Source organism: Lutjanus erythropterus, chromosome 23 (assembly GCF_056507025.1).
Source record: "Lutjanus erythropterus isolate fLutEry1 chromosome 23, fLutEry1.hap2, whole genome shotgun sequence".
In the NCBI taxonomy this organism is placed as follows: Eukaryota; Metazoa; Chordata; class Actinopteri; order Lutjaniformes; family Lutjanidae; genus Lutjanus; species Lutjanus erythropterus.
This window is the reverse complement of record NC_139339.1, coordinates 15,347,372-15,370,263: the sequence shown is the minus strand read 5'-3', so window position 1 is coordinate 15,370,263 and position 22,892 is coordinate 15,347,372. Positions and strand designations below refer to the sequence as shown.

At 37.3% G+C, this 22,892-nt stretch overlaps 1 protein-coding gene across 1 annotated transcript; it reads right to left on the bottom strand.

Moving 5' to 3' along the window:
- Window positions 1-480: 480 nt before the first annotated feature.
- On the bottom strand, window positions 481-5,506 carry six7 (SIX homeobox 7). Its single transcript, XM_084712511.1, has 3 exons — window positions 4,826-5,506; window positions 2,160-2,323; window positions 481-1,994 (listed from the first exon to the last, which is right to left on the bottom strand). The coding sequence occupies exons 1-3, from the start codon at window positions 5,231-5,233 to the stop codon at window positions 1,784-1,786; spliced, it is 783 nt and encodes a 260-aa protein (XP_084568637.1). The 5' UTR covers window positions 5,234-5,506; the 3' UTR covers window positions 481-1,783.
- Window positions 5,507-22,892: the final 17,386 nt, after the last annotated feature.

The following is a 22,892-nucleotide window of genomic DNA, read 5'->3' as shown; positions in this document are numbered from 1 at the left end:
TGGTAGGAGGCACTGTCTGTCATTAGTATACTTATGTCTGTCAGAGTAAATTGAAAATGTAGCTCTAATTTTGTCTCCATCTGTGTTACTAAATGTAAATAGAGCAAAACACAGTGGCATTCATAGCTAGCCCAGTGGAAGGGCAGTTGTGAGACAGTCACAAAATCTAGATTCATGTACATGGATGCGTGTCTATTTTAACGTGACAGTGAGCACGACTTTCAAAGTGGTAAGGACAAATGTGTAAGGAGCAAAAAAGTCTGTGTAGGACTTTTATTCAGGAGCTGGGCTATGGTTCCTGTGTAAGACTTGTTGTAATTTGTCATAAGGAAGTAGTTATTTCAAAACGAAACCATGGTCATCTCCCAAACCTAACTATGTAGTTTTGTTGCCTAAAGCTATGGACTGTATGTAGCCCATGACTCAAGTCCTGTAACTGCATTAATACTGTCTGGAACTCACAAATAAACTGAGTCAGTATAACTTTGGATAAAAATAGGTTCATTTATTTACATAAAACATTTACAAAATACATCTTTTCATTGAAATGCAGTAATGTGTCATGAGAAATGATGGTTGTAAGACAGACAGCAAACAGTAGGCCTTTTGAGTGTGTCGCTCTGACACGAGGACACAGTCACATCTGACAAGGTCTCACTGTTCTCAAATGTAAGAGGCACATTGAGTTAAGACCGATTAGTGCTTTTACATTCTCGCTGTTTCATCTCTTCTGTTTCAGCTCCTGCGGGATCATCACAGCAGCTCAGGAGCGTTTTACACAAAGCCCAGCATATTTCAAACAGTAACCAAAGTGAACAGGTAAAACAGTTGGTAACAAAATGTTTTGTATTTTAGCAGCATGTGTGCATCATTAGTTACACAAAGTCTGTCTAAACATATGTTGTTTGTCTTTGCATTGTAAAAGAGTGATGCCCTTAGTTTCTTTTTAAGGCAGTGAAATGTGTTTTATTGGTCAGTCACAATGTTTACATGCACATTATAACTTGATTATTCTGAATGACAATCTTAACATAATAATGCAATTTTAAATAGAACTGAAATGATTATTCAATTGTCACATATTTTAAGTCAAAATGTGAAGCTGTTTCTGGCTTCTTAAATGTGACTATTTCTGTTTTCTATAGTCCTGATGGAATAATAGATCATGTATTTATTTCATTTTTTTTAATTTATAGGCCTTATGTTTGAAATAAGCCAATTATATTGTTTGCATGACCCTTGTTGTAATCTGAAGATAATCAAGTTATTAATGTGCTTGTAAATGTAGTTAGATACATTAATAGCCTACTCAAGGCAGTGATCATTGTGTCCTCATGATTTCCATACAAATGAATCATGTAGCTTAGACAATAATTACTAGAAAACGATCTATCCCAAAATATTTACTGAAACCAGTATCAAAACTTCAAATATTAATATTCACATTAACTAAAGACCATTGGCATTATGTCTATAAATACTCTGTCTGAGTGTTGTTCATGTAGAAGTACCCATCCTATGTTTGCCTATCAACAGTGCTGAGTCGTGGTCAGCAGTAAACTAATTCATATAACAGTTGAGGTCATGTGCCATGGTCCTTTTTAAGTGCATGTTGTTTTTGCATATCATTCCCTCACAATGTCCACACAGCCACACTGGGTGGCCTCATCCTCACACTCCTCTCATTGAGGACACCTCCAGTGTGTCCACAGCCACAGACAGTTCAAGTGTCATTAATGTATGTCTGAGAGCAAGGGTCCATCCTTGAACAGAGTGCATCCTCTCAGGACTCAAACTCGCTGTCGCTGCTGACGGAGATGTCCGGGGTGGAGGCCCCTGTCCCTCTGCGCTCTGTCTCTGTGCTACAGTCGCTGGCCTCTGGGCTGCCCAGGTGGCGAGGGGAGCTAGGCAACAAGTGGGGGTGATGGCGGCGCTCCTGATGGGAGCCATCAGGTGAGCTCTCAGAGGGCAGGAGGGAAGGGTCCTGCTGGAGTCTGGTTGGAGGGAGAGAGGAGAGAGATGAGAGTGATGTTCCTCATTATTTGCTCTTCGGTTGAAGGCATACATTAGCTATTTTCCTCTTTTTTTTTAGTAAATTAGATTATTAGATCTTTTTTAAAATTAATAATCAGCATGTTGATATGTAATTTTTGAGTTACCTGTTCTTTGCAGATGCAGCGCGGTCTCTTTGGCGGCGGTTCTTGAACCAGTTGCCGACCTGTGTGGGTGTGAGTCCAGTGGCCTGGGCCAGGTGCCGTTTCCTGGACGGGTTGGGGTAGGGGTCTTGGAGGTACCACTCTCTCAACAAACTGCGAGTTCGTTCCTAGAGAAAAAAGAAATACATGATTATTACATGATTATTTAGGCTTCATAATATAGTCTCCTGTTAACTAGACTATAAAAAGTACACTTTATTAGTGTGAAACTGCAAGTTTTGAGCAATAAAACTTTATTTTTTCCCCTGCAAATTGATGCATAGCACTGAAAAGATACCATATGGTCTTTTGATACTATCCTATTAAACAACAATAATCTTATCACTCTCATATGATGCCCTGTATAATCGTATTAGACTAGATTTATGAATAGATGATTAAAATGTACATTAGAGGTTTACAAACAATCTATATCCACTAAATGGGATCATGCTAAGGGGCTTAATAGGCCGATGGAAACACGATACATCCTGAGGTTTGGCATTAAAGATTAACTGCACTTATGAACAATACTTCACCCTGCCACATGAGGGAGATCACACACATAAACACACACTTAAAAGATCATGTACATGCCTTTTTGCTTTCAGGTGTACACCGTTTTACTAGAATATGGAATCATTTTTTCCTTTGTGGTTTCTAGCAAGTTCCTGTTTTGTAAAATTTCAAAAATATTTTTTCTTTTTAATCATACATTTCAATGAAAAAGTACAACCAGTCTGCCTCCATTAACTCCATTAACAATCTCATGAGATTGAAAATGAAAATGTTTCTATATAAATGATGGTGCTCAAGATGCTCTGCACATCAGAGCATTATGAATTATTAGCTTCTAACACCATTAGTAGTGTTTAACAGGACCTGTACAGATGATGCACTGAAAATGTTGATCTAAAACATGGATATTTGTATATTTGAAAGGAGTAGTTGCTAAGATAAGATAAGATAAGATAAGATAAGATAGAACACTCTCGATCCCACAGGAAATTATTGTGCCAAAGATTGCTCAGAAATTACAGTAACACAGGAATAAGAACAGTGCCAAACAGAATAACAATAAAAGTAAGATGAGTAAGAAAGTGAACTAAAATAAAAAAAAAAGGAACAGTATAGTAAGATTGCACAAGATCAAATTAAACTTGACTGAACACTGAGGAAATCTAGCCTTTACAGCTGTGCACAATAAAGCAAAGAAAATAGGATTTAAGATGAGAAAAAATGAAGCTGAAGTGACCCATTTAACACAATAGCATATTAGGCACACTGCAAATTTAAAAAAAAAGTTTTAATTCAGTTCATTCGTGCTGCCTTAAAACTTGTTCACTAAATTTGAAAAGTCATGTAAAGGTAATTTAGAAATTAATCAAAACAAATGAACTTTTCATAGTCAGTTTTTTCAATTTGATATTAATTCAGTTGTACTTAGAAAGACTTTATCAAACAGATTAAAAAGCTTCAAACTATAAAAAAGAAGGGTCTCAGGAGAGTTTTAACACAACTCGGCTAATATGCTAATTAATGATACTTTAAAAATTGTTTTAATGAGTTGATTGACCTCTGTACACTACATTTATTCAACTCATCATTTCAAATCAGAAGACTAAACAAAATCATTAACGTGATGTATTCACACTTCTGGAAGGACACGTTTCGTAAGAGTTAGTGATGGATACTACAAGTTTTGGCATTTTCAGGAGCTGTATTCAGTTTGTCTGAACCTGTTTAACACTAAATCCTGGTCAGAAACCTTGTATGACACCTCTGATCTTGCAGCAGGCCACCATGTTAAAGTAGTTTAGTGGACTTGATGGCAGAAGGCAGGAGGATAACCACGGCTCTGACTATTATCATCTTAAGAGCTCAAAGACCAGGCTGCTTCATACAACAGGTTAAAAGGCACAAAAGAGCAACTGATGGTTCAGGTTTCCAACGTTAAGATGGAATTTCATATAAATGCACTATATAATCTGGGGTGTAGTCTGGGGTAAACCCTTATCCACCTCTTTGAAATGAGGAGTAGAGTTTAATTTTCAGATCAACTGTATCAATCAATAAGGGCAAAAAGGTGGGTAAACTGCACTTAAGGCAGGGTTTACCCACCTCTGTATCTTACACCAGCCCTGGATATAATATGATGCCATGAGGCCATGATGCCATTTTTCTTAGATTTGTTTAATATTTCTCCCAAAGATAGGACAACCCAGGTAAAAAAAAAAAAAGTTGTACATTTCAATGTATTAATACGTTTAATTTAAAGTATATTTAAAGTGCACTTTTAAAAGTTGTATACTTAAAATAGATGCCATTAACTTCAACTAAGGTGAACTAAAAGAAACTTTTCAGACTTACTGTTAAAAAACTTATCAAGCATGTATATTAGACATACATACACAGCCATATACTTTGAGTGTACGAAGTTGTTCCACTTTAGCAAATAGAAGTACTAAATACACTTTTCTACAATTTAATTGCAACTGATTTGTGTGACTGCAAGTACACTCAAGTATGCCAAAATTTAATATACTTAGTATATTTATTTTTCACCAGGGAAAACGTGGCTTTTAGCAGTCGTGTGGGTTGAGGTTATTCTACCACATAATGGTTTTTACCTTGAAGCAATGCGTCTTCTGCTCGCCGTCCCAGATGGTGCGGGGCAGTGGGAACTTCTTGCGGATGCGATACTTCTCCACGGGTCCCAGCGGCCGCCCTCGCAGCCTCTCCGCCTCTCGGTAGTGCGCGTCCAGCCACAGGTCCTGGAGCTTGGCGTGCGACTCTCGCGTAAACCGGTGGCTCTGGAGGATCTGATACAGAGCGTCAAAGTTCCCACCGTGGAAGGCGACCAGCGCCCTCGCCCGCATCACGGACTCGTGTCGGTTGAGCGCTTCCCCGGCAGAGCCAGGGACAGCGGCGGGCAGGGACCAGAGGAATCTGCCGAGGCGCTCGATGTCCCCGGTCTCCTCCAGGTTCTCGCACACTCGAGCCACCTGGTCCGGGGTGAACATCGGCAGTGGGAACATCTCGACTTGTTGTTTGTCAGTCGCTCAAAAAAGTGGGGAAATTCTCACAAGGCTGCATGAAATGATGTATCCAACTGTGCGTAAAGCTCCGTGCGCTCCCTGCTCGCTTTTTTGGAGATGATGGCAGGTTTATTGACACTTGCAGCATCTATCTGCTGCCTCTCTTATGCAACTCTGGTTTTTCCTGGTATTTGGGGAGAAGAAGTCTGTGCGTACTGCGGTGGCAGCGGCTCCAGGTTTCCAGAGTAGAGCCGAATAAAGAAAGAGGACAAGGAGTCAAACTGTATTTATAGCTAGATACAATTAGCATCTCTGTAGTTGTTTTGAGAAGGATTATACGTCCCGGCCATTAGCCTCTTAGTGGGGGGTAGTGTGTACAGAGGTGACTGGCTGATCAGCTTGTTTGGCTTAGCCTGAGGATACATTGACTGCCAGGATGACTGCAGTGAGCAAACAAGCGAGGATAGGTTATTTAATAGGTCGGATCTGGTGGAGATGGAGCTCTGCAGGAGATGATGAGGGGGATGAGGGGTTAATGTGGTGTGTGAGATTGTGCCCTACAGGAAAACCTAGGAAGATGTTAACAAAATGTCAAGAAATTAGGTCCTCTTTTATGGAAGCCCAGTTCTGCCAGTAAAAGGAAAAAAAAATCCTCATAGTAAGTCATAAATATAACATAAAAAGTAGAAATTAAAAGATAAAAAGTCATTATTATGACATAAAAACAGAATTAGGAGATGAAAATGTCAAAATTGTTTTAAAAAAATCATAATTATGAGATAGAAAGTCAAAGCTATGAGATAGACAACAAAGTCAAAATTATGAGCTAAAAAGTCAAACTTTTAAGATAGAAAGTCATAATTATGACATAAAAATCACAGTTATGAGATAGCAAGTTGAAATAATGAGATAAAAAGCTGAAATTATAATATAAACAATGTCAAAATTATGCCCTAACTATTGGATAAAAGTCACAGTTATTAGTTAAAAAGGTCATAATTTAAATTATGAGTGTAGTAGTCATTATCATGAAATAAAAAGTCATAATTATGAGATAAAAATTCAAAATTTTAAGATAAAAAGTCGAAGTTATGATAGAAGTCGTAATTATAAGATAAAAACTCATAATTATGAGATAGAAAGTTGAAATTATGAGAAAATATTTCCTTTTTAAAAAAAAAATCTCATTATGACTTTTTATCTAATGACTTACCATGGGCATATTTTTTCCCTTATTGGTGGAAATGGGCTTCCATACATTTTTGCCTTTATAAGTGAGTAAATACTTTGAAGTAATATTTAGCAGTGACTCTGCCACACACTTGAATGTCATGATGACTGCAGAGCCCATGGTCACAACCATAGGTATCACATGTGCCACGACATTTGGCTGAGAGGACATGTCGGGACACAAAGTGATCCCGACCAGCTAATACCCATGTAATTAAAACAGACATGGTGGTTGCACCTATAGGCTGCTATCCTCTCCACGACCTCTTGTCAGGCCAAGACATAATGAAAATGCATCCAGACATCGATGCGGAGCAACTCCAGGACAAGGAATTAATGATCCGCTGCCTGGTTCAATCCTTCTGATCTCAGTAGCTCATTAATCAGTCTTAGGATAATTTTCTTATTAATCAGGCTAAGGATCCTGTAAGCATCTGTCAGCTATAATGCAAACATGTTACACTTCATTTGCACTTATTAGCCTTGATGAGAAATACTTATGTCACCAAACATCGGTGGACCTCAATAAAGCCGCAGTAAAGATTATTAAGTTTTAGAATTTTAGAAAGCATATAACAAAACGCCTCTGAAGGCAGATATAGATTAGTCCCTGGATTGAATATGATAAGGTTGCAGTCAGGTGAAGGATGATCTGGTTTAAAATAAGGTGAAGAAGTTAAAATCCGTCTACAAGTCTGTCTAGAATGCAGATATGAGCCTGCCAGACACACAGCGTGGATATATGAACATCAGGAGTTCCAGTTTGTGGATGCAAATGGGAAATTTTAAATAATCCCTCCAACAGAAACAACAAAAAACTAGTTTCCATCACCTCAATTAATAAACCTTTCCAGTATATAATATGCTATAAAGAATATAATTACAGAACATGAGACACTTCATTTGTAACTGTAGTCGTACAGTGAAATATGTTTGGTAATTAAAATAAAAAAATATATAAAAGTAAAAACAGGAATAAAAGAAAAAAACAAGAAAAGATAAACAAGGTGAATAAATATTATGAAGTATTTATGAATTGTTTTTGTCTGGATAAAATGTTTTCTGATTTGTAGACATTTACTGATTAAACATAGGAAGGCGCTACACATCAATTTTTTCCTAATTGGATATAGAGCATGTTCAATGAAATCTTTCAAGTTTTCTTCATTATTTAAGCAATAAGTAATGGATAAAGTACAGTGAGTGGGTCATATTTTTTTTTTAATGAACCCTGTGATTCAAGATCCCTCTGCTGTTGGTCCTGCAACACCCTGAAGGGGTTTATTTCACAATAATGACTTGCTGACTGTATATTATGCCACTCATTACACAGCTACTTCATCAGTCAATAATTTCATGAATTAATAATTTGACATAAAGCATTTATTTAAAAATTATCATTGATTTAAAAATGATTTTACTGCTTCTTCAGAGTCTATGATCAGAATTGCTTTCATAGCAACAGTCAGTTCTTCGTAGATGACCACACAATGTCGTAACTGACCAGTTAGAGTTGAGAGTTCAACAGAGCGGTGTAATAAAAATATTTATTTGGTTTTATGAAACAAATTGTATTCTTCTGACAGTCTTTTGACTGATCACCAATTATGACATCTTGTCTAGCTAATAATCATTTTTTAATTAGACAAAAGAAGCCATTTGAAGATGTCACTTTCAGCTTTGGGGAAATGTGAGGAGCATGTTTGACATTTTTTGACATTTTTATACTAATCAGTTAATCAATAATAAAAATAATTTCTAGTTGCAGCCCAAATTCAATTTACAATAAAATAAGACACTGAAAAGCAAATAATTTTCACATCTGAGCACTGAAATAAGCAAAATTTACTAGATAAGTACTTTAAGTGATAACACAATTATCAGAATTGTTAATATATAGTTGACTAATCCTTCAGCAGCATGGAGGAAAATCTGCCCCTGTTCAGTGGAGGTATAGAAAGCGTATAGAATTACTTTATAAGCAGTAGGTAATCATTTGATACGTGTTAGATCCTAAATCTAGATTAAAATACCAGTTGGGATTGGTGGGCTAATGGAAAGGGGGGTAGGTGTCAGTGTGTGTGTGCACAGAAGTGGAGAAATGAGCTCAGTGAAGATCATGCTCACAGTTAATCTAACCCATCCAAGTTTCAGACACTTTGCGCCACTGACCACCGCCACACACACACACACGCAGTCACCTTCATTACAAGGAATCCCCCAACCCAATCTGTTTAACACTTTGAGAGCAGACTGAACCAAAATCTGCTTAAGCGCTCCCAAGCCGTTAGAACAGGATGAATGATAAGTTGGTGGTGGGATGAACAGATGATGTATGTGTTTGGAGAAGGGAGGAGGTCAGCAGGAGTTAGTTATTCTGTACTTTGTAAATCGGAAAATTTTAGCATCACTGATCATGCTGTTGTTATTATTGATAATTTACCCCCTGATTTAGTGATTAAATGGGAATATAAGCTATATAATTTTCCTTTGTGTCTTTGACTTTTTTTTTTGCCAGCATAACACCACTTTTCACTGCTGCTGATGAGTCAGTGGCGTTTGACAATCTCAAGCAGACTTTTAGTTTGAAATTGATATGAAAAAATGGTGCAAGGCAGCTGTATTTTCAAATGACATGGAGAACCCCTTCTCCATATACATGTGCTGGCTTGACATGACTCATTTTGAGCACAGCAAGGATTTGCATCCCTGTTACAACAGGGCTACCTTCTTAGAGGTGTGTCTTTAACTGATGACGCACCTGTCCTTAGTCGATGATGTTTAAAAGCAGCGGGCTGATCCATGGTCGTCAGTAGTGGTCAAAGGAGTGGCTGTAAAATGGTGGATTAACACATTTTATTTTCTCAAAATTCTTGATAAGAAAAGTCCCATGTTATTTTTGCTTTTGAGTGTTTTTCCATCACACAGTGTAGCAGGTAAAAGAAGTTGTTTACCTGTTGAAGGTAAACTTTTTGCAGAGGTGCAGTGACAGAGTTGCAATCATTGTGACATGGTTTTATGCTGCGTGGTCAGATTGGGCGACTTGGCCAAGAGACATTGGTCCCTAATCATAGCTTTTACGACTTGTGTGATGTCATCAGAAGGGAGACGCTAGGGGCCGACATCTGACAACAACAATGTAAACAAGTAGTGTGTATGATACTGGCTGTCTTGTGTTTGGAAGAGAAAGAAAGAAAGAAAAAATGACAGTGATCTTCCCATTGTTTCACCACCTCGCAGCCCCTACATCATTCCTCTTTCACTTTGCCATGTTAATAGTTGTACATAGAAGACTGATGTGTACTCCTATTGGTCAACCTCATAAAAGATGTTATGGAATTTGTCATTGAAGGCAAAAACATTCTTTTTATCAGTACGTCTTATAGTATGATACATTACATGGGATAAAATAATCATTTGTCACAGCCTATGTATGTTGTATCAAGCTACTGTCAGGGTGATATTGTGTAGTCTGAACCTGATAATAAAGGACAAAGTTTTTCAACTTTATCTCTACATACGTTAGGTCTTAGGCAAACGCTGCATTAGCAGCAGCAGCCTTGAGTAGTCCTTTGTTGTTCTCTGAACTTGCCATAAAGATAAGCCATGAACAACCTATGAACAAAAAGTGGTCATTTTCACTGACACTGCAAAATAATGTTTGAAGTTAACCTGAGAGGTTGGACCATTTCTTTGTATTCACAAGTTCTCTGAGGTCATCTTCTAGTTCCCTACCTCAGGCAGTCCAAACACATGCAGGGTAGTTGAACTGAAAAGCCAAAGTGGCTGAAGATGTGAAGGTGTTTGTGTGTCTTTTGCTGTGTCCATATTCAGGTGGTGAATCATCCAAATGACATGGCACACCAGATCCGAAGGCATGACTGATCTGAAGCCTTTTCCACAAATAGAAAAAAACAAAACGACTGCCTCATTAAAGTGCTCCTCATCAACTCAAGGTAAAATCATCTTCATGTAGCCATACTTTTGAACGTTTTGGTGTCGTCTCAGTAAAGTGAACTGCCAACTCTGTCAAACAACACTATCCTCATCTTAACCACACCACAGGCTGTATGTAGCTGCTTGTTGTAGCTGTAGTAGTGGGGCACATGTCACATTAAATTGATGAAGACCTGGGGTGACTGGCTGCAAGCAAAGGCATACAAATAGTTGTTCTTTGTCTAGATCTGGGTACAAAGAGGATCGAATGCAGGTATCATTTGACTGAAGAAGTTTTGATACTACTTGGTACTGGGGTATTTTGGTCATTTGTTTAAAGGTATCCAGTGCTGATCAACAAACCTTCAAGGCTACAGCAGTTGTGTCCTCAAAATTAAGACAAAAAAAGGTGGAAGTTCTCAGCTGGCCAACTTGTTTGTGTACTTCATATGGGATAAACCTTTTTTGTCTTGTTTTGACATATATGCAGCTTATGAATGGTAACTCTGTGATGGATTCCAGTACTTATAGGTTCTAGCTTCCTGTTGGTCTGTTGGTCCAACCCTTTTTTGTCTCCACTCCTGCTGAAAAGTTTGAGTAATCATCACCACCAATTTGCTATGGAACATCTTTGGGCCAAACATTTTCAGATTTTTGATATTTCACAGTTTTGTGAAAGCTGTCCCTCGAAGTCTGCTGACATGCTGTGGGCAGGATTTATATTAAAAAATATCTCGTAACACTGTGTGTCAGAAGGACAAACAAACTGGATAATATGTTGTTCGCATGCACACACACACACACACACACACACACACACACACACACACATACACACACACACACACACACACAGGCTGCCTCATTGGATGGATCCATAGATGGTGGAACCCCACTTGGCATAATTAATTAGTGGCTTAAACAGAAGCCTCTTGCTTAAAAAATGACCTGTTGATTTTGCCAACAGGCAAAGCGGGGGGCATGCATCTGTGTGTGTAGGTGTGTGTGTGTGTGTGTGTGTGTGTGTGGAGTGGGGGGAATTACCATGCTGTATAAATCCACACCAAGCACAATTAACAAGCAATTGGGAGGAGAAGTAATTAGTATTATCTGCTTATCACCGTCAACCCCTATTCTCAGGAAAATGGGTTAAAAAACACACAATGACACACACACTCACACACACACACACACACACACACACACACACACACACACACACACACACACACACACACACACACACACACACTAATTCCCTCCAGGCAAATGTGTAAGGGCTAATTACAAGCTCATTTGCAACTCAATAGCAGTATCCTCTCAGACAGGTCTATCCCCCTGCGTCATCCCCTCCCCTTGTCTCCAACATACTGGGTGTTAGCTTTACCTCTCAGCCCATGCTGGCCGGAGACACTCACCAAACAAACGACAAAAACTGCTTCCCTGTCCGTCACTGTGGGGTGAGACAGAGGTAGATCTTTTGATTCAATAGACACAGGTGGGATAAAGTAAATGTGGATGGCATCTTCAGCTGACACTGATGTGGATTTCATTAAAACTTTAAAGCCAAATAGGGATTTAAATTAGCCATGCAGCGATGTATATATAAAGTATGAATATATATTAAGGAAATGTACACACATGGTATGAGTGTCAACATCTAAAGCATTATCAGCGTTGTATATTCAAAGCTGCTGTCCAGTAAACACTTTCAGAGACTTTGTAACCTTATGGGAGAGGCTTTGAGAATATAAAATCTCTGTTTTGCAATTTTGGCATACAACTTATATAATATTATTTTTTAAAACTATACTATACTAAATATTACATTTACTGTCATCAAAGAGTATTAGAAAATATAGAAATATTCCCCTCAACAATGACCAAACTGTTACCTTGACCCAAAACAGTAAGATAACTACCTAAGCTAAAAAATACTGACCCTAACCATAACAAAATTATCAGTTTTCTAAAATTTTTCAGACGTGCATGGAGATAATATACTTCTGTTTCCATCTAGAGCTGCAATGATTAATTGATTAATCGATTGTTAATCAACTATTAAATTAATTGGCAACTATTATGACAATCAATTAATTGTTTTGAGTATTTTTTTTATGAAAGAAAGTCCAAATTCTCTGATTTCAGCTTCTTAAATGTGAATGTTTTCTGGTTTCTCTGTGTCTCTATGACAGTAAACTGAATATCTCTGGTTTGTGGACGTCATGTTGGGCTTTGATAAAATACTTTTATGGACCAAACAACTAATCAATTCATCAAGAAAATAATCAACAGATTAATAGATGATGAAAATAATCATTAGTTGTAGCCCTATTTCCATCATTTTTTTTTTATTTTTTTAAAGTTATATATTAAAAAAGAAGTAGATCAGGTAATAATGAGGTCATGACAATCACAGTCAAGAAAACAGTTTACTTCCTCAAGGCTTGAAGGTCTTAAGGTTGCCCTTTTACACTTGAAGGTGTGAAGTTAAAATCTATCCAGAGATTTGTGTAATGAGATGTTCTTTCCAGGTATCATTAACTGATGAATTGTTGTTCCCTCCACTATTACGAACCGCCTCCAGACAGTATCATGTTCACTGTTTGAGGGATCAGCTTACGGTTAGCAGGTAAACTCCAATTTAAACCTTTAAAAAATAGCCCGGCAAATCACTGCTCGCTCTGGATTATTTGTTTTCTTGTTCGCTGATTGTGGTCAGTGAGTTTTTTATAGTGAGATCTGACTGTCTGGGTGACACAGTAGGTGATGTAACGAGCTGAGGACCATTTTTAACCTCAACAAAGCCTGGGAACCCTTTCAGTTGTTTGTTAGAAAGAATCAGTTGAAGGAAACTATAGAAAGGTGTTGTCCCTGGTTTGTTGTGATTTTTTTAGTAATATCATTTGGTTTAAGTGGATTTGACATTTTCACCTTCTGAAGTTGTAAGTTTGTAAATATAACTTATAAGTAAAACAAAGATGTTTGTGAAGTTTGAAGTATTTAAATTTATACTGGACTAAAACTAAAGGTTAGATGATTAAAATGAATTTTGAAGGGTTTGGTAGTCTCAAACCCCACTTAATTTGTCCACTATGTGTTAAATAAATCTAGAACTTCAATAATTAATCAGTTATTAATCAATTATTAAAGTAATCATCAACTATTTTCATAATTGATTAATTGTTTTGAGTCAAAATTCTAATTCTGATTCCAGCTTCTTAAACGTGATATTTTTGGTTTCTTTACTCCTCTATGATAGTAAACTGAATATTTTTGGGTTGTGAGACATTTTAGGACGTCATCTTAGGTTTTAGGAAACACTGAGCAACATTTTTCACCATTTTCTGACATTTTAAAACAAACAAACAATTAATCGATGAATCGAGAAATTAATCGGCACATTAGTCAACTGGTGAAATAATCATTAGTTGCAGCCCTAAATAAATCAAACACTCTCAGGCTACTGTAGAGCAGTGTTTCCCCAACCCTGGTCCTCAAGGCACACTGCCCTGCATGTTTTAGATGTTTCCCTGCTCCAACACACCTGATTCAAATGATCAGCTCATCATCAAGCCTCTGCAGAAGCCTGACGACAACCTGATCATTTGAATCAGGTGTGTTGGAGCAGGGAAACATCTAAAACATGCAGGACAGTGGGCCTTGAGGACCAGGGTTGGAAAACATAAAATATACAACAAAAAATATTGATTTGGATTGATGTCACTGTAGATTTAATCTTGTGTAGTGTTAAAGAACTACCAGAAGAAATTAGTTTCACAAACCCTCTTTCATACCTGATTTGTTGTGTATGGAAGCCCATTTCTGTCAATATGATAAATAAAAATTGTGTGCATCCTGTACGCCTGCAGTGCTCCTGCAGCCTGCCTTTCTCTGCTGGGTCTAGGGAGGAAGAGGCAGGGGAAACAACTTGTTTCAATAATGGATCATATATTAAACAGGATAACAACCTATTTCATAAACAATCTATGGCTTTTTATTTGGACTGCTGTGCTCATTTTGGGCACACAATGGCTGCATATTGCTCCTTTGAAATCAAAACTCATATCAAATTGTGGATTTAGAAAATCATGACGCCTCAAAAACTAATTGTTTTGAGAAAGTTTCTCATTATTCTGTGAAAGTTGTTCATTGTTTTAAGATACTGTCTCATTATTTTGAGATTCTGTCTGTTATTTTGAGAGTTTTTCCTTGTCTTGAAAAGGTTCCTTTTTATTTGAGATACTAAGTCATTAATTTGTAATTATTTTAGGTAATTAGTTTGAGATCTGATCTGCACTATATTGGTTTAGGGTGCTTATGTTTAATTATTCAGTAAAATATTAATTATTGTTGTGATTTGTATTTTTAGTTATATCAACTCTGACATGAAACAGCACAACCAGAACAACTTTTACGTACAGTACACACCTTTTATTCCAAATTATGTATGAGTTTACAATCATATTAAAAACAAAGAGCAGTAAGATATCTGAAGATTCCTTTGAACACGTCACAAGATTTCATTGTAATTTTGTGTTAAAAAAAAAAAAAATGTAGCAAATGCTTTACTTGTCCTGCTGTCTTGCTTCATCATGAAGCCCTCCTCTCCCTCCATCATCATATGTAACAGGTGTTACTGGAGTTGTTTAGGAATCCTGAGGGATTTAAGGTGGGACTTATTCTTACCTAATACTATAATGCTCATTAATTCCTGCTTTGGTGACTTACGTCCCCCTGATCCTCTCTGGTTGGCCCAGCCCAGCCCAGCCCATCCTCACCCTGCTGACGCTTTCAGAGCCTCAACAGAAAGGCCGCTCATCTGTCAGCTGGGAACGACGGATCATTTGTCTTTTAGAGGGAAATTATAGGGGAAGGCGGGAAGATGGGGTTGTAAGATAGGGCTACATGACTACATGGGCGTGAGACTAACCCACCAAACACAGGATCTGTGTTCAAAATTATTGTTTCCTTAGTTAGGGTGGGGGGAGAAATCATAAATTGAATTTCTAAGTTAAACAGGATTACTAATAGAGTTTGATTCCAATCAAAGCACTGATTTCTATTTAGTTTTGAGAATACAATTTGAATTTTCTTTCATATTTATTCTAATTATTATCTACCCAAGATCCTCCTCTTTGCCACTGCTTTAGATCATTTTGTAAAATCAAAAAAGAAGAGTTTATTAGAATGAAAAGTAAAGACAGAGTTTCTGCAATTCCATAAAAAGTTTAAAATCCAATAATCTGACTTTTGGGACTTAAAATGTATTAAAATGTCTTAAATATGATTTTGACAGGTTTAAAAAAATTATGAAGTTAACACTGCTTTTATAAAGTTGCGTTCAACTTCAGTCACACCTTTAAATGTGATTTGGGGAAGAATTGTATTGATCATGCTGTAACAATTACAAAACTTTTCAGCTGTCATTTGCAAGTGCCCTTATCATTTCAGTTTGTTCTGGTTGTCCTGTTTTGTGGCTGAACTTGCACTCTGATCTTTATTTAAACTGAGCCAAAATAGTGAATTTGGGCCATTCCCTGTGTGCTCAGCTGAATGTCATTTTGGCATTTCTATCGTTACAAAAACCTCTCTATGAGGAGCTTAGACAAATATGACATAGTTATTTGCAAAAAGGCACATTAATTGGGCTTTTCTTAGCATAAGTGTGGCACACAAACTTCATGGTTCAATGGTTTTGGGGTCACGATTGTGTGTTTTCAGTACAGCTGGGAAACAAAAGATTCAATTTCTTTTTATTTTGAAAAAACAAACAGAAACAATGGTTCATGCTCCCTTAGTCTTGAGTCAGTATTATAAACATTGTCAGTAAATGGTAACAAAAGTACATGTCAGTGCTAGTCTAAATTAAAACTGCACACACATGAAGGAACATTATAGCGAGACTGAAGCCGGTTGGTGACCTTTCTGTCATGGTGGTCAATCGATTTGTGTGTTTGGGACTCATGTTTGAAAACACGGGGGTTGAACCCCCTGTTTATAGTGACATTGATCAACATGTGTGTGTCACCCTGAGCACTAACTAATGAGCCAATCATCTTTCACATGGATTAAAACATGAACACATTGTGGTCTGGTGGTCAGACTTCAAATACTTAAATGTATTTTGGTGGTACATGTTTTTTGTTTGTGTGTTTGACGTAATCTAAAACAAATTAAAGTTCAGTAATGCAGTTCTGTGTAGTTGGACAGCGACTTTGATCACAGCCTGACAGCTGCTGAGATGTTGTAGAGATTTTGACTAGTTCTGGTACAGTTATTATTGAAGTTTTGCATGCGTCTGTGAGCTTTCCAGTCCCAATGGTACGCCATTACGTACTCCAGTAAAATAAAAAAAAAAAATCACAAAAACTCCAAGGCACTCTTTTTAAAGCAATTAAAATGCAGTTATTGTTACAACATGGTCTTGTTAGACCTTAAAACTAACTCTGGCGTCTTTTGGCGTCAAACCTTTGTTAGGGAGTCGAAAAGGGCCCCCCTCAAAAACTCCTGTGACTCCCTGACAAAGGCTTGATGCCAAAATGCATTTGTTTTGATGTCCAGTGCGACCATGCCATAAATACATCTTAATTGTTTATTAGAGAGTGCCTTAGAGTTTTTTTTAAATGCCTTTTGTATACACATATGTCCTTGTTCAAAGAGCACCTCAAACAAACTCAGTACGAGTCCAGGAAGTACTCTGACCTAAACATTTATGGATTTCCACAAGCATTAGGGATATGCTGGTAAATATTTTAGTTAAACAAGCAAAGCAGTTTTGTGGAGAATGTCGGCTGTCTAGTGTCAAAGAAGCATCCTTGTTTAAAGGAACTACCTACTAATTTTCATAGTATTCTGTTTTCACAGTTTCTATAGATTTCAATAAACCTTTATGGTAACAGAAAGTGATGAAGACTCAAACAAACTGCAGCCCATAAGGATTTTCTTTTGATTCCTCTATCACCAATAACAGACTCAAAAACCAAGTATTAGTATACTGACTTCTTCAAGGATACATAATTGTTGCTTTTCCAGTCTAAATGTTCCCAAACTTTGTCCCCAGGTGACCACCATCTGTCTGGATGGCATGGTGGAGTGCTAGTTAGCTCAGTTTAGTTTAGTTTATTTGCACATTATATATGTATATATAAAAGACAATGAAAATAATAAAAAGTTAGAACATTGTGCAGGAGAGGTTGGAAGCCAAAAAAGGCTTGTGAAGATGCCTCCTCTATATAAATAACAACAATCAAAGTGTCAAGACTAAGTAGTAATATAAAATGTTTTTTGAGCACTGATCTTGTAAATGTTGATTGTAGTGATGGTCCTCTGTATTTCAGCGTGTACTGATCAAAGGAAGTCCAACAATATGGAAGATGAAAGTCCTTTGAGTGTCTTGTATAATAGGAGTGAATGTCAGAGGGAAACCTAAAAAAAATCTGGAAAGTGCTGGGCAAATCATGAGTTAGCTGCACGTATTTGTACATAAACACACAAGTCTGGTATATGTTCACAATAAAAATTGATAGCTGTTTGTATTTTCTAACATCAGCGTCAACCTGGAGGTCGGGACCCAGATGGTTGTGGAGAAAAAAATAAAATAACACTTTGTGAGAAGCATCACAGAATAAGAGCCAGGAAGCAGTCAGCATTTCAAAGACATTAAACATCAGGTTTAAGCAGTCAGAAATTTGTATAAAGCACAGCTGGCCTCAAGAAATTTCACAGCCACCTCACTTATAGTTAGAACTACAAACCAGCGCATACATGCGGCATAAACAACCATGTTCTGAACAGACACAAACACTAACAAAACATTTGCATCTTGTAACATAAAATAGCTAATTTAACAAACTACTCAATCCAGCACTAGGCATGATGGGAAATGAGACCTTATTTTAGACTATCGCCTGTGCCACAGATATTATTTGCATCCATATGTACAAACATACATCCGTCCATCCCATCTCTGTGAGTGCAATTTCTCAGGAGCACCTGGACATAATTTCATCAAACTTGGCACAACTGTCCACTTGGACTCAAGGATGATGTGATTAGATTTTGGTGGGCAAAGGTCAAAGTTCAAGGTCGCTGTAACATTTACATGTCTTAACTCGCTGATTTGCGTAGACCAACTGGAACGTGTTTCTGATATGGAACTAGCTATGGAATTATAAGGATTAATGTCATGACAGCAACAAAAAAAATGTAGTGAAAACAAAAACAGTCGCTCTCACTACAAGCTTATATTGATTTTGTCCTGTTGTTTTGTTAAGTCAAGCTCAACAAAAATTTAATCTGTCATATAAATCCCACTTATCTCCTGTATTACTGCTTCTATAGTAAGTATATTAAGTAGAGTAAGTGGTCGGCCAGGATTGTTGATATCAAATCAGCTGTTTCTTTATATGAAAACCTGTCAACTTTAAACTTTAGTGATACTGTTGATGGATTTTTTTGATTACTATAGTTCAGAGGTTTTTCAGCCAAGGACCTTTTGCAACATAGAAAATACACCAGGGATAATTTGACAAAGCCTTTCTTTTACACTTATAATTATGATAAAATAATATACATAAAAAATATACATGTTTTAACAGCTTTTTTTGTTGTAGATTAAGATATAGAAGAAACTTTTTGCATATGAATCTGGACTCGTGAATCTAAAATCTGGTGAAAATGAGCCTGAGTTGTTCTGTATGGCAGTAGCAGTAGTGAGGCGTTATGATATCACTGAAATCCTTCAGGTAATCTTGAGACATTGATGGCATACAGCCAGTTTGTGTTGTGTAAACACTGGAGTAATTGTATCATAGCTTCCATCATCTGCTACTGAATGACTCTGATAAATAATCCTTGCATTAGTGGATCGATTGAAGCAGAATTAACTCACTGTGGCCTCACTGTAAATGTGTGTGCATGAGTGGTTGAGAACATTCAGTATGTTTTAGCACTTCAGTTTGTGCTGTGTTTGTGAATTTCCTGCAGCACAGCATGAGTTTAAATGTTAGCATGATGACTTTTAATGATTACTCACCTGTGTGTGTGGGTGTGTATTTGCGTCTATATGTCTATTGTGTGTTTTCCCGCTGGGTTCATGTGACAGCAGGGGTGGGAGGCTAAGAGGTGTTAGCCTGGTGAGAAGGATTACCTATATCTGTTAGGCCTCCTTTTCTTTCCCCGGGGCGGTGTCACGTCTCATTACTTCTGTCCTACGGCGCGGATAGTCTGGCTTTAGCGGGATACATTTAAAATGCGGGCAGCCCTGGCGTCCAGGAACACCAGGTTTACAGTCAGAGTGATATGCGTGCCCTTTGCTTGAGAGGCTTTTTTTTCAGTAAGCAGACAGGTAAACTTCTCCCAAAGCTGGCATTGATGGCGGTTAAGCCTTCACTTGTTTAAGTGAAACGGATAGCTGCATCTCAGAGAGAGACACACTCAGTGTGTGGTTACAATCTGTTGTTGTGGTTGTCTCATCAGAAGAGACGGTGTTCCCAGCTGACAGACCTGTGTGTAATTAACATGTAACACACACACCACATGTATGAGGAAGAGAAGACGGGAGGTTATAAAGGAAGGAAGCAAGGTGGAGTAACTAGGAGAAGCATCTGTCCTGTTTTCAGAAACACATTTTTATGCACATTTGGAAGAATTGCAGTAGAAAAGGTTGATGGAAATGACAAAATTTGAAAAAGCCTCCTCAGTTTCACAAAAAACATTTTTGCGCTCACTTGAGATGGGTTTTACTTCTCTCAAAAAAGAGTTAATGCATTAAGTTAGATAGAAACACCTTTTCTGAAAAAATTTTGATAGTGAACAATTAACTTGCAAACTTGCAAACTGACAAATTGACAAAGGTTCCTGACCTCCTGCCATTTTTCTCTTGTAGATGGTTGAGGTGACTGGATTGGTTCTTCTTCCTCTTCTACTTCTGCCTGTTTAAGGTTTATTGATGGTTGGCAAACAACTATAATTTATAATAATATATGTATGTCCAAATCTTATTTGCCATGCCCATCTTTCTCATTTCCTGTCAGTCAAAACATCTTATGTCATACTAACACATTTTTGAAAAGGGAAAGATCTGAAGAGCAGAACAGCAGTAAAGCCCAGCTGCAAAAAATATGAAGAACCTCTGACAAAGAAAAACTCACAAGTATGATGCAGCGCACATAAAATATGAGTATAATATAATAATAATATAATATAAGTAAAAATGCCAAACCTTTTGTGGTTCCAGCTTCTCAAAATGTGAGGATTTCTCACTTCTCTCTGTTTTATATTGTTATAAATTCAACACCTCTTGAGTTCTTTTCACTATTGGCTGGACAAAACAAGATATTTGTGGATTAATCGATGATGAAAATAATAATTTCTTGCAGCTCTTCACGGGGATATGTTTGGATTTTGGACAGTTGGACAGACAAAATAAACAATTAGAAGACCTCACCTGGGAATCTACAAAATGACCATGGCCATTTTTCACTATTTTCTTACATTTAATAGACCAAACAATTTATCAATTAACCAAAAAAAGGCATTCAGTCATTAACTGATCATGAAAATAATCTTTAGTTACAGCCCTTAATTTTTCACAACTTTGCCAACCTTTCCTAAAATCAGACGTCAGTTAAGTCGTGTTCAACAGTTGTCCAGTCTGCTTTACCTGCTTTAGGTTTAGGGAGTAGTGGTAAAATGCTGATTTTTTTACTGTATATTTTCTATGTGTTATTCTGATATATTCTAAATCCCCTTTGAAACACTTCAGCTAACAAATCATTTATTAAATAATTGCAGAGAACTCTTGAACCATCTCTCTAAAGCGTTTGGCCTAATCACTTGCAAATCCTTCCAGTCAAGTGGCTCATTAGAAGAAATCACTGATGTTAATCTGAGCGGCATAAACTTCCTCTTCTATAGTCCTTTTCTTTTCAAACTGTTAAACATGCTACAGGGGACAAATTACCAGTTCATTTGTACCCACGTTTCATTTTGCAAATTCCTTTCATTAGTATGGGTCATTGACTCCTTCATTTCTCACCCATTCACTGACCCAGAAGAGCCTGTCTGTGTCTACAACGCCTGTATTTTGACCCCTTGCTCTCGTTGCCCTCACCCTCTTTCCTCCCCCCTTCGTCTCTGAAGGAGGAACCCCCCCACCGCCTGCTCATCTCGCCCTCCAGCTGGTTGCCTCCACCGTCCAGAAGCCGCGGAGCTCCTCCTGGCCTTAGCAGGGCGGCTAATCTAGATGGCGGGAGGCCTCCCTCCTGCTAGCCTACACAAGAGAGGGCAGCCCTAATTGCTTATGTCGTAAAGCTCTCTGACCCAGATAAGCCTCCACTCCCCAAAGCTGTCGACATAAACCCCACTTTACCTCACCAAACCTGCCTCTCCTGATCCACACAAGCCACTGCCCCCCCTAACATTTCTGCACCTTCTGCCACGTTATTAACACCCAGCTCAGGGGGAGAAAATGAACACCACGGGTAGACAAAACGCAGCGTATTTATAGAGTAGTAATTGTCTTGTTGGGTGAATGCCAGCAGCTTATTTAGGGAGATGTATGTTGCAGGAAAAGAGCTACTTTAAGTAGTATTGTTAAATCTTGTAAGCAAACGTCTCCATGTAGCTCAAATTAGAGTAGAAAAAACTTGGATACAAGACAAAGCTTTTTTAGATCCATTCATAATCTACCTCAAAAATACAGAAAATATTCATCAGGACTTCAAGTTCACAGTAAGAGCACATCTTCCAAGAGGAAAGTGTGGTAAAGTCACTGCAAAAACAAAAGACTTGAGAATCTACAATAGATTTTTGAGTTTTGAGCCCAGTTCAAACTCTTAAATTCTGAAAAAGGTTTGCCAGTTTTGCTTTTGTTGATATAATTTTCTTTTCTTCTTTAGATAAACTTGAATCCTTGAGTTTTAAAAACTCCAAGATAATTGTATTTTAAAAACTGGTCACAGTGAGCAGCAAACCTTATTTGTTATTATCTGCCTTAAATGGATTTAAATTGTGAATATTAAAATATTAACCATTATTCACTTTCACTTAAATGAGTTTACTCAATTTCAGGGCATTTACTGCAATGTATTTTTGAGTTAAAAAAAAAAAATTACCTTTTTGCTGGGATCATTTACTTTTCAAAAGGGGTCAAAACTCAAAAGTCTATTGGAGTAAGTTGCCTTAAAATTTTGTGAATGATGATTAATATTTTATATTTATTTTCAATTAAAACTCTTTAATTTTCAGGACACACTGACAAATAAGGTTCACAATTGCTATGACCAATTTTTGAAATACACATTTTTTGAGTTTCTAAAAGTCAAAAAAATTATTTAAAGAAAACAAAATGATCTCAACTAAAGATTAAAGGTAAGCTAAAGGTCAGCAAAACTTTGTCTAGTTTATTTCAAACGAGTCTAAGTTCAAAACTACAAAATCTATTGCAGAAAGTTGGTTTGACATTTTAAGTTTTCTCAACTCTGTTTTT